General features: G+C 40.5%; 1 protein-coding gene across 9 annotated transcripts in view; it reads left to right on the forward strand.

Annotated features, from left to right (window-relative positions):
• Positions 1–13,422, forward strand: part of LAMA3 (laminin subunit alpha 3) — a 274,575-nt gene that overhangs the window by 208,931 nt on the left and 52,222 nt on the right. For all 9 annotated transcript variants that reach the window (XM_042961482.1, XM_042961481.1, XM_042961480.1 and 6 more), the window contains 4 exons: positions 988–1,068; positions 7,244–7,350; positions 10,750–10,800; positions 11,694–11,845. In XM_042961482.1, coding sequence (XP_042817416.1) covers positions 988–1,068; positions 7,244–7,350; positions 10,750–10,800; positions 11,694–11,845 — 391 coding nt within the window. The remainder of the gene's footprint in view (positions 1–987; positions 1,069–7,243; positions 7,351–10,749; positions 10,801–11,693; positions 11,846–13,422) is intronic.

Below are 13,422 nucleotides of genomic sequence, written 5' to 3' on the forward strand. Positions count from 1 at the left end.
TCTGGAGGCTCAGTCGGCTAAGCGTCTAGTTCTTGATTCGGCTCAGGTCATGACCTCACGGTTCGTGAGTTCGAGCCCTGCATTGCATCCGGCTCTGTGCTGACAGTACAGAGCCTGCTTGGGATTCTCTTTCTCTGCCCCTTCCCCCACTTGCACTCTCTCTCTCTCTGTCTCTCAAAATAAATAAATAAACTTAAAAAAAATAGTATAATTCTGTCCATCTACTAGGCCAAGAGAAACTTCCTAGATAAAAATTCTTTTACCAGCAAATGATAAATAGAGGTATTTTCCCTCAGATTTATTCAGTGTAATGTTTATAGACATATCTCAAGGCAACAGAGTTTTTTCATGATCTGCTCACTTATTTGGAAAAAAAAAAAGCTGCTCAAATATACACTAGGTTAGAACAAAAATAAAGAGAATCAGAATCCCACAACTTGATTTGAAAAATGTAAAAATCACCAATGATTGTGCCCACAGAAATACCTAGACGGGCAAGCCTGTTTTATGCCTTAGTCCCTCCTGCCTGGCCCCTTTTCTTCCTAGGAGATAATGTATCCAATATGAAGGAACTAGAATAAACAAGGAGGAAAATTTTTTGAAGAATCCGAGCTCCCTGTCCTTTTTTTCTGCCTAGACTTGTTTTATTCTTTCCTTGTTATTCCTGGAAAAATGCTGTTGTAATCATTTCTTCCAAAATGAGTTACTTTGCTCTGTCTCAAGTGAAGGAATGTATTTCTCCAAGCCAAAAATAAAACTAAATAAATGCCTTCAGTCCTTATGTACCAAGATTTGCCCAATGTGAGCTGAAATAATTCATCATTATCTACACAAGTCTTAATGGACACATTTTTCTTCATATAAGAAGTAACCAGATCCTTGGTGTCTGTTTACACTTAAGGCAAGTCAGTGCTTTGTGGCAAAAAATAATGAGCATGAAGCCTATTGATTTGTTTTTACTGAGGCTTTTTTCTGTCTTCCTTCCAGTTTTGCCACTGGCTGTGTTGTGACTGGGGAAAACGTGAGGTGCTCCTGCAAACCTGGATACACAGGCACACAGTGCGAAAGGTGGGTGCTGCCCCCTCGCCCCTCCCCCCCCCCCCCCCCCCCCCCCCCCCCCGCATCCCACAGGTAGGGTGGGCTCTGTGGGCAGGCTGCAGCAGGCTCGGGCTGTGGGTGCGGCTGTGCTGGGTCGTGGCTCAGAGCTGGGGTGGGGCTGTTGCTTTCATGGAGGCTGGAGAAAGGTCTTTAGGGAAAAATACAAGACTGTTCACTTAATAAATCATTAACTTCTTTATCTTTCTCGTTTTTTACATGTTTCAGAAATTTGAGAAGGAGGCCCAACGTATCATAGCGCTATGTACCCCCAACACGTTTGCCTACATGCTCCTATCCCCCTACACACTCCCTCATTCCCCTCCCCTACATATTTCTACATGCCCCTCCCCCTCCACATCTGTATGTACTTCCACCCCCTACATGTCCTTACCTATCCCTACATCCATATAGATTCATCCTTACATACCCCCACCCCATGTATGCATATCCCTACATACCCCTACCCACCACACACGTGTCCTTGTATTTGCCTACCTGGCACACATAACCCTAACTAGCCTAGCTCCATATACATTCATCCTTACATAGTCCTCACCCCATGTATGCACATCCTTATGTACCCCTACCCCACCACCACATCCCTACTTACCTGCACACACACATACAACTCTACATACTCCTATACATACACATACACACACACACGCACACACACACACAACTATACCTCTCTGTCCCCACATATTATGAACACCTGCAGGACAGTCTGTGTCATTCATTTCTGAATCACTGCTGCCTACTATTCATGTATTATTCATGTAATAGGTGTTCAGCAGCGGAACAAAAGAATAAATGTTGCAAAATGGAAACTATGAACTTAATTATGAGGGGCCAAAGAGCCAAGCTTTTGTTTTGCATGAACACATTTTCATGATTAGCTACCATACATTGGGCTCTGCCAAGCATATAAGGACTATGAAAGGTACTTAGAGTCTACCTCGGAAGGTAGCATGTACATTGTGCAAAAGTAACAGTATAAAAATGAATCATATGGACAGCATGTTTTTAAATTTAAAATAAGTTTATCATAAAGTCAATACTTATAGGAATTATGTAATACAAGTGAGCAAAGAACCAATGAGGCCCACTATACCTTTATGTAGCTCTATATATTTGTGCATGCTCAGATATAATCCTGCTTATAATCATTTTATTTATAAAATCCCCAGTTAAAACTTGTATATTCTTACAGTTCATTCTGTGTGCACAGACGTTTTCTTTTCTTTTCTTTTTTTTAATTTTTTTTAAACGTTTATTTATTTTTGAGACAGAGAGAGACAGAGCATGAACGGGGGAGGGTCAGAGAGAGGGAGACACAGAATCTGAAACAGGCTCCAGGCTCTGAGCTGTCAGCACAGAGCCCGACATGGGGCTCGAACTCACGGACCGTGAGATCACGACCTGAGCCGAAGTCGGCCGCTTAACCGACTGAGCCACCCAGGCACCCCCAGACGTTTTCTTAAAAACAAAAGTAGATTGCTGTTTTACTTTCTGTTTTGGCTCATTTTCTCACCTAGTAGATGTAGTAGAAGGTTAGCAATATCTTTCCATCTCAGTAAGTATTCGCTGATAACATCGTGTCAGAACCAAGAAGTTCTGTAATCTACTGCTGGTCTTTGAAATAGTTTTCCTCTTTTCCATTCAAAGCAGCACTAAAAGTAAATCCTTGTGGTGAATTATTTGTGTACATAAATCCTCAAGACGTAGTTAATAGAACCAGATCCCTTGGATCTAAGGATAGGTGCATTTTCAGACTTTTGATACAGTTTGCCAGATTGCCCTCCAGAAAAGTCAGACTCATTTCTGTTCCTCCAGTAGCAAAAGAGCAGCTTTTGCCACCAGTGAATACTACAAATGATCAGTTTTTAAAATATTTGCCAGTTTGGTAGTTGGAAATTTTAATCATTCGAATTTACATTTCTTTGTTTCATAATTAGATGGGATTTTTTTCACATACTAATTAACCATTTGTAGATCTTATTTTTTGGATTGCTTTCTAGGCTTTTTACTCACTTTTTCTAGTGCAATGTTCTTTTATTTATTGGTCTATACAAATTCTTCATACTACATGTTGCAAATTTTTGTTTATTTTTTGTTTATGTTTTTTGGGTTTTGTTTTTTGTTATATGTATCTACTCTTATATTCTTTAGGCTGTCAGCCTTTGGGGCCATGCTTGGCGAAGTTACAGAAATGTTTATGCTTTCTTTTAGGACTTACATAGTTTTATTTCTTACACTCAGATCTTCATGTTGGTGAAAATTTGGAACCTAGCTTTTTGGTGGTGTCAGGGCATCTCACATGGCAGATAGATTTAGGGTCAACGTGTACAGCAAAATTGGCCAGAGTTCAAGAAACTCACACTATCCCAGTATTCCATCCCCATAATCCAGGGCCCACGTTGCATGAAATACACATAGTATTTGGGTACATCCCAGAGCCACACTCAGTAGGGTCAGACGTGCACACTAGGGGAGGCATAAGGAAAGCAGACTAATTAGGGGACTGGCAGATTCACATCCTTCATGTCACACTGTCTCACTGCAGGCTGTGTGCTCACTGAGTGAATGGGGACAGACACTCCAGCTGTTTTTCCCTCTGTGCCTCTCATGCTGTCACTCTTGTTCTCTCCCCCACCTCTCTCTCTATTGCCAAGTACATTTAGTTGAATTCACGAAAGATGAATGTGCATTTACAAAGTTTTCTGTACAAACTTAGAGTCGTTTCCATATATTTTGTTCAGTCTTTGTGCCGTTATCATTTCTGAAAGTATAAAATGCCTTTAGATAGTTGGTTGAGCAAGGCTCTCCTCATAACCCTTAAAATGTTTTCCTTGGCCATTCTGGCATATTATTTTCCTGGATAAACTTTAGAAGAGTTTTATAAGATTCCAAAACAAAACGAAAACAAAATTAATTTGGTTTTCACAAGAAGGCAGGGGTTATCTGAGACATTTGACAGACAGGGTGGGACCTATGTGGGTCTAGTGGGCCTAAGGGATGAGTGGGGCTGGAGGGTGGCTCAGTCAGGGAAGTTACCCAAGAAAACCCAAGGACCTCGAGGCTATTTGCCTGGGAGGAAGGTGCGGACTGCCTCATTACGGGATTACTGAGCGTCAGCTAAGGGGCAGGGCACTGTCTGGTGGTAAAAAGATGCAATTTCAAGGTTCTTCTGTTTTCCATTTCAGCAAAAGGAACCTTGCCCACAGTTGCCTCACATCTATTATTCATTCTTTCTTTCAATGAAAAATGTATGGAGATCCTAGTATATGCCTGGCACTGGGCTAAGCGCTAGGGACACATTAGTGGCTGGAGCCCAGACTCTGCCCTCAGGGTTTTACAGTCTAGTGGTGGACAGACACACAAACCAGCCATTAAAATAGTGACCAAGACATAACTGGGTCCTCAGGCTGCAGGGGAGGAGCATCCAACTGCCCCTGAGGGGTGAGGGAGGAAGGGGCAGCTATACTGAGATGGGAAGGACGGGTGGGTAGAATGGGCTTCGGGGAACGTTCTTCTAGGCTCTGTGGTGTGAAAGCTTGAGACTCCCACCTGAGAGAGGCATCCTAGTGCGATCCTCCTCATGGTTCTTCACAAACAATGATGCAGAAAACAGCAACAGACCGGCTGAGACATCCGGTTGGCAGGCAGCAGATTTGAAAAGAGAAATTCTTAATTAACAGTTCTCACAGCTTATGTCTGTTGTTTGCTGTCTCAGGAAAGCAAACTATAGTTTCTTAATTTTTTTTGAAGAACTTGTTCACAAGTAAATGCCATATGAATGTCAAATTTTTTAATTTGTTCAACATTTATTGGGGACCCCCCTTTGTGCCAGGCATCAAGCCAGCGTTAGTCATTAGCTATGCAGTGGTAGCTACAAGGACAATATAGGGTGAAGAGTAAAAATATAAGCAGGAGCCCACTGGGCGGAAGAGGGAACAGCCAATCTGAAGGAGGGGGTAGGAAAGGCTTCCCAGCTCATAACCGTGCCCTGGGCCACATTTCTCCCTCGGCTTCTCCGAGCCATAGAGGACAAACATGTTCTCTGCTCTTTTTTCTTGTACCACCGCCCTCTATGAAATCAGGAAGTTTTACTTCAGTCCATTGTGTTTGGACACCAGCTTAAAACGAGAAGAAGGGTACCGGTTATTTCTGTAATCAGTCACTAACACTTTTTGCAAGAATAAGGAAGACGTGGAATCTAACTTCCTAAATATTTATGTGACTTTAATATAAAGTGTTTTGTAATTATGCATCTTTTACATGGAAAATTTAGATATAGGTGACACATCTAAAAATAAAGTATTTAAAACATAAGTCTTTTGCCTATAGCATGGTTTGTTAAGTAGAATATGGGGCCAGTCACATAAAGTAAAGCCTATGACAAGTTGGTTAGTAGACTTAGACAAGGCACCTCAGCGTAGTTACCTTCTTGATAATTAAGGAAGGCATGGGATTTCTGCTTCCTACCCACTTTCTGAAATGTAATAATTCCAAATTATGCCAGTTATACATAGATGTGTATATGTGTGTGTGTGTGTGTATATATATTTGTGTAAGTGTATATATATATATATATATATATATATATATGCATGTTTCATCATGTCTGAAAATGGTAGCTAACTTTTATTGAGTGTCTATTATGTGCAGGCATTGTATTAGATTCTTCACTACATTATTTTTTATCTCATTTATCGATCAAAATAGGTATTAATAGTGCAATTATTCACTTATTCATTCTGCGTATACTTATCTGGCACCTATTATGGGCCCAGGCACTCTCCCCTGTGCAGGGATATAAATCATGTGCAGGGATATATCAGCCAAAGAATCCATGCCTTTGTGGAGTTTTCTTTTTTTTTAATTTTGTTTTCAATGTTTATTTATTTTTGAGAGACAGAGTGTGAGTGGGGGAGGGGCAGAGAGAGAGGGAGACAAGGAATCGGAAGCAGGCTCCAGGGTCTGAGCTGTCAGCACAGAGCCCAACGCAGGGCTAGAACTCATGAACCCAGGACATCATGACCTGAGCCGAAGTCAGTTGCTTAACCAACTGAGCCACCCAAGTGCCCTGAGTTTACATTTCCAAGGGAGACATAGATGAAGAAACTGAAGCTTGAAGGGTTAAGATAATAGGCCAAGGTTACACAGCATGGAGGCAGGGATCCAGCCAGGTCTTCCTGATAAAGCCTGTGTCCTTTGCACCCATTGGCAAAGTCTATATAAATTACCTAACAGTTCCATGATTCAAAGCTTAAATTTGGGGGAGAGCCAAATACCACATTTTCTTGATTCTATCAATTCCATGGAAGAGAAGACACCACACACACACATTGAGTTAATGACAATTTGGGGGGGGGGGGGGGCTAGCATAAGAATGGAACTTTGCTAATAGAAATATTTTAGTTTACCTCCCAATTCCAAAAACATTGTGTCTGTTTTGTTGTTTGTTTGTGTTTTAAATAGAAACTCAGAATCAAGGAAGTGTTTTTTAACTTAAATAAGGAATGGAGTTCTCATCACCAAATTATCTAGAATAATAAAGGCTCTCAGCCAAGAGAGTAGGTGTTGTAACTGCCCTCCATTGTTTAGGCTCATTAAATACAGCCCTGTAGCAATTAGTGCAAATGGGAATTATGCAGGCTTGAAACAGTTCAGTAGGCAATATTAATAAAATCCCCATTGATAAGCAAATTTGAAATTCTATGAGTTTTACTTTAAATTTGTCTTTGAGGAAATTAGCCAGAAATTAAGCAATATTTAATTGTGTGGTATCTTCAGGAACATAACTCTTGCATAAAGTCGATCCACCCCTGACTTCCATTAATGGTCGAACCACTGGCTTCTGTGTGCATTTTGTTCATCTGCCATTCATCGACAGGGGTAACGGAGGATTTTGTCGTCCTGGTGTCAACGAGGAGGGAGCAAGCTCTGCCTGCCTCCTACTTTCTCTGTTCTCATCCAAGCCATAAATATCTGTACTGAGACACACTCATTCTTGCAAAGCAGCCTTCCCCACTTAGGGTTACAACATCTCAAACGGAGAGTTCAAGGGTGGAGAAAATGTCAGATGGAACAAATGATGAGTTCTTTGAGTGTTTCTCCTTTTTCTCTTTATTTTGGGTAGGTGTGCACCCGGATATTTCGGGAACCCCCAGAAGCTTGGAGGTAGCTGCCGGCCGTGCAATTGTAACAACAATGGCCAGTTGGGCAGTTGTCACCCCTTGACGGGAGGTAAGATGGACTCACACCTTTGTTAACCTGCATTTATCAATCTGGTTTTAATAGAATAGCAGGGGAGGAACCTAGGTAAATATTTTCATGAAGCACAATACCCAATGCCAGCTAACAGATATTTTGACAGCTTGGTTTGGTGAATACTTGGTTTGGTGAGTACAGTTTGGTGAATAACTTACTTCAGATAGCCTTTTTTTTTTAATGTTAATTTTTTTTTAACATTTATTGATTTTTGAGAGAGGAAGTGCAAGAAGCGGTGAGGGAAGGGACAGAGAGAGAGGGAGACAGAGGACCTGAAGCAGGCTCCTCACTGTGAGCATAGAGCCCAGTTGTGGGGCTTGAACTCACAGAACCATGAGATCATGACCTGAGCCAAAATCAAGAGTCAGCTGCTTAAATGACTGAGCCACCCAGGTGCCCCTCAAGTAGGCTTTTGTTAAAAAGATAAATTGCTTTTAAAAGTCAAGTAATTGCAGTCAGAATAACCTCAGCTCCTATTTGGTGATTTTGCTCAGATCTCCCTTGACATTATAAGGTTATAACATATCAGTTTTCTTCATGTGTGTATCTGAGGAGATCAACATATTCTTTCTTGAATATCAATCCATGTCTGAGATGTGGGTGGTATAACTGGGATGGATTTCACATACCAAGGAAAAGAATCACTAGGAGTTAGTGTGGGCTCATTAGGAACAACTTGGAAGGAAAAGGAAGATGATTTTCTTCCTTCTTCAGCAGAGAATATTAACGTGATTTATCAAGAAAATATCACAGATATAGTGTAATGCCAAACCTTAGATAAAATCTCTAATCTTACAGTTATGGACAAGATGAAGAACTGCACCCTGAATGTATAGATTAGATCTGGTCAAGTGACTGCTCCCAAAGAAATATAAAGTAAATGGAGTATTATCAGTCCAGAATGAGCTATCTTCTGACATGCGCTGCGCCTTAATCCTTGGCTCTATCTTGTTCAACACTTTTGACCTGAATGGGAATGTAGAAGGCATGCCCACCCAGTTATCACATGACACAAAGTGGGGAAAGATAGAAAATGCCTCCTGTGGCACATTTAGAATATTTAAGGGACTCAAGCACCTAGAATAATGGCCGATTCTAAGACAACATTATGTTAGGGATAAGCCCATGGTCTTATAGTTGAATGGCATAAAAATAAGTGTGTGATAAGTGAGATGTGACTTAGTAGCAACAAGTGAAAAAGACTAAGGCTTTAGTCAGTAGCAAGTTCGTTATGGCTCAAGAGAGTAATATGGCCCCTAGGACACCTCATAGAATCTTCAGTGAGTTCTAGAGTCTAACACCAGGTGGTCTGCCGTTCCCTGGCATGCTGCTCGTGTAAATCCTCATGTCGGACTTCTGTCTCTAGAAGACAATAGACAAGCTACGGTTTGTTCAGAAGAAGTGGAGATACTGAAAAAACTTGGAACCATGTCACAGGAAGGATTGACAAACCAGGACAGTGGAAAGAAGACTTGGAAAGGATGTATTTGAGAGGCTGATTGATGTGTGGGAGAAGGGTCTGTTTGTTCTATGTGGCATAAGAAGTAGAACCCAAGGAATGGAAGCTAGAGGGAGGTCTACGTTAAGTCATCCTAAGGAAGGAGTGTCATGTGTTTAAAGATGAAAAAGACTGTTTTAGAAAAACATGAGTTCTGTGAAGAGAGGTATTTGAGGAGAAACTTCATCACACACAGCATATTCATGAGATTACTATCTTTACAACCGTCTTTTTCTTCTACTCTAATAACAGCAGCAAAGAAACCTGAAATAAGGATGGTGACTATTTGCTCCCCAAATGGAAGAAAACACTCATGCATCAGACTTTTTGTTTCTCTGAGGTTTTGCCCCCTCTTTTTCATTCTTTTTATTTTAATAATGTACAGATTCCTTGGTGGTCAACATTAAATCTTGTTAAGAAAATTGCACTGATAAATCAATCACCCACATGAGGCAAGTCCTCCCTGGGTTATTCAAAGTGCTGTGGGGGATTGTGAAGAAAATAAAACTGTTTCCTGGTCATAGGAAATTTACAGCTTAATTGAGGAAATAAAAGTGACATAACTATCCATAGAATTAAGAATGAGTAATTTTTAAAAAAAGGTGAGTGGGCTGCCTGAGTGACTCATTTGGATAAGCGTCTGACTCTTAATTTCCGTTCAGGTCACGATCCCAGGTTGTGGGATTGAGCCCTGTGTCAGGCTCCATGTTGAGTGTGGAGCCTGCTTAAGATTCTCTCTCTCTCTCTCTCTCTCTCTCTCTCTCTCTCTCTTCCTCCCCTTCCACCCCCACCCTAACCCCATTTGCATGTGTGTACTCTCTGTCTCTCAAAAAAAAAAAAAAAGATGAGTAAGAAAAACCCATGATTATATATGATAAATTAAAATGTCTACAAATATATAGAAAAGAGACGCTGATTGTCTTTGAGTGGTGGGATCAAGGGTGATGTTTTTATATTACTTTTCTGATTTTCCCAAACTTTCCATAGTGAACTTCTATTATTTATGTTACAATTAAATGTAGTTTAAAGTATATGTATATACACACAAAGTGTGGAATATTGCCTGCTGCTGAGAAGACAAAATGTGAAAGCCTCCTTGTAGCTTGTCTAGGAAAATGTCAAGCTTTGTGATTTCCTGTGGTGAAATTAGATTTTTTTTCTAGAGGGAAGGGAGAGGGCATTTCATTGTAAAGATGCATGGTGCGGGGAAAAGAGTAGAAATGGAAAGAGTAAAGAACATCCAAGGAAGATCAGTAGGTTTTCTCTTACTCTAGTTGAGAACCTCAAAGTCTAGCTCATATCTGTGGTAATTGGCAGTGTGGGTCCACTAACATTGTGTGCATATCTCTCTCTCAGCATCTGTCACACTGTTGTGTGATTTATCTGCTTCCCCTGAGGGCCAGTAAACTACAGGACAGCAGGGATTTTTGTCTTCCTAGCTTCGTATTTCCTGTACATGGCACAAGGCCAAGGCACGCCGTAGATGCTCAAAGGTGCTCAATGAATGTTTACTGAATGTTCTTGAATGATACTGCAAGAGAAGTCAATAGTTGTATAGGAAACTACCAAATGAAGAAAGCTTTACCACTAATGACTAGGGGGTTTTAATTAGATAAGAATATCATGACCTTTTATAGAGAAGAAAATGAATATACAGTCAGGGGCGTCACGAGAGAAGTTCCTGCAGCAAGACTGGTAAGAGATGGAAAAGCTCCCTGAACGATGGCACAGGTAAAGAGGGAGAAGGGAAGAGCCAACGATGCCAGATAGTTGGGTGACTAAAATCTTCTCAAACTAGCTTTTCTGAAAGCCAAATTAAAAAGCAGATGAAGAGGAGGTTGAATAACAATATCTACTTTGGATATTCCTTGTTTCAGACTGCATAGACCAAGAGCCCAAAGATGGCAGCCCTGGAGAAGAATGTGATGGTGAGAAAAGAACCCTCCCCACCCCACCCCCACCCCGCCTCCAGCTGTGAGGTTTAGTTTAAGATATGTGAACCTCGTGCTGGGATGTGCACTTTCCAGGTTGGGAAAGCCATGGTGGGAGGCGGTCGGGGGAGGACTTCTTAGGGTCAAGCCCAGCCTCTGTTAACTCACAGCTTTATGACCTTGGGCAAGTGACTGACTTCCCCAAGCCTCAGTTTAATCATTTGTAAAATGGACATAATAACTATATGTACCCCACAGAGTTGCTGGGGAAGTGCTTACAAATCTTACCATAATTCCTGGCAAATAGCAAGCTCTCGGTAAATAAAAGCTATTTATTATTATTTTTACACATACAAAATAAGTAACAAGTTGCATAGAATCACCATTTCTTCCAATTTTGTTGAGATATAATTGACGTGCAGCATTGTATAAAAGTGCACAACGTAATGACTTGATGTATGTATATATTGCGAAATGGTTATCACAGTAAGTTAATAGCCATCACCTCACATAGTTAACAATTTTTTTCTAGTAATGAGCTTTTAAGACAGACTGTCTCAGCAGCTTTCAAATATACAATACAGTGTTGTTAACTATGGTCACCATGTTGTGCATTACATCCCCAAGGCTTATTTATCTTATAACTGGAAGTTGGTACCTTTTGATCCATTTCACCCATTTCCCCCACTCCACTGCTTCTTTTTAAAATGCTTCCTGTCCAGAGATCTCTCTTGGGCAGAATCTGCATCCCTCCCTGAGAAGTCCAGGATTGTGATTTTTGACTGTGATGATCTATGTGCATATTAACTGGGCTTTAAGCCCTCGTATTCTGTTTGCATTCTTGTGGCTTCAGTCCACGGCACATTTGCCTTTGATTGTGGCCCCTACAGATTGTGACAGCTGTGTGATGACACTCTTGAATGACCTGGCCACCATGGGTGACGAGCTCCACCTGGTCAAGTCTCAGCTGCAGGGCCTGAGTGCCAGCACCAGCACTTTGGAACAGATGAAGCACTTGGAGACCCAGACCAAGGACCTGAGGGTAAATACCCTATGCACCCAGCACAATGCTGGGTCCAGAATCGATACTTGGGGTATAGATACTGCATGAATGAATACCCCTCAAGCAGGAGACAGAGAGGTTGACTCCATTTAACGCTTTTTCTGATCCAAATGAAGACTAGATATTTACTGGTGGAAAATACTAGTGAACATACGAAACTAATACTCTAAGTGAACATTCTTTTTTAAAGTTTATTTATTTATTTTGAGAGAAAGAGAGAGAGTGAGAGAGAGAGAGAGAGAGCACAAGCAGGGGAGGGGCAGAGAGAGGAGAGACAGGATCCCAAGCAGGTTTCACTCTGTCAGTGCAGAAGCCCAAGGCGGGGCTTGAACTTGAAAATCATGAGATCATGACCTGAATGGAGATCAAGGCTGAATGCTTAACCAACTGAGCCACCCAAGAGCCCCAAGAACATTCTTTACTTAGTGAATGATTCTGGGCTAATTTTTCTTCTAGAGCCCTTAGCTGAGTATCTTGCATTCAAAAGAATCAGATTTGTATTAAATTGGTATTACTTCTCTAAATGGTGGAATTCTCTAAATGGTGGGCCTGGGGTTTTCTATGTTGGAAGATTTTTTATTTTGGGATTTTTAAAAAAATGAACCATAAGTTCAATCTTTAAAAATAGATATAGGACTGTTGGGGTTATGTTTCTTCTTGAGTGATATTTGGTAATTTGTGCCTTTCAAATACTTTTTTCATTTCATCTAAATTCTCAAATGTATTGACATGAAATTGTTTATAGTTTTTCTTATTATCCTTTTAATACCTGAAAAATTTGTAGTAATACCCTCTCATCCATTCTTGATATCGATAATTTATGTCATCTCTTTTTTTCTTGATTATTCTGGCTAGAGGTTTATCAGTTTTAATGATCTTATTTTATTGATTTTCTCCATTGTTTTTCTATTTTCAATTTCATTGATTTCTGTTGTTATTCATATTTTTTCTGCCTTCTGCTTGCTTTGGGTTTAATTAGCTATTCATTTTCTAGTTTCTTAAGATGAAAGCTTATCTTACTGATTTAAACCTTTCTTTTTCTAAATCAGCATTTAATGCTATGAATTTCCCCCAATGAACTACTTTAGCTGTATTCCACACATTTTGAGTTGTTGTGTTTTCATTTTTATTCAATTCAAAGGATTTTCAAATTTCCTTGGGACATGTCTTTGACCCCTGAATATTTAGAAATGTGTTGTTTAATTTCCAAACTAGGCATTTTCCAGATAACTTCTTGTTATTGATTTCTCACACAATTCTGTTGTGGTCAAAGAGCACACTTTCTATGACTCCAGTTTTTAAAAATGTGTTGAAGTTTGTTTCATAGCCCAGAATATGGTTCATCGAGGAGAATATTCTATGTGTGCTTGGAAAGAAGGTGGCCAAGAGGATAAGTAATAGGGCTAAAGTCCCACAGGGCCAGAGGCAGGCTCCCTAGAGGAAACTGAGGGCATTTCTGCCTATGAATGGAGACTGAAAAACAATCTTGAAACTGCCCAGTGCTCATTGTTGAGCAGTGAGTATATGAGAGACTAGGAAAGCTACAACCTTATGAG

This window comes from Panthera tigris, chromosome D3 (genome assembly GCF_018350195.1).
Source record: "Panthera tigris isolate Pti1 chromosome D3, P.tigris_Pti1_mat1.1, whole genome shotgun sequence".
In the NCBI taxonomy this organism is placed as follows: Eukaryota; Metazoa; Chordata; class Mammalia; order Carnivora; family Felidae; genus Panthera; species Panthera tigris.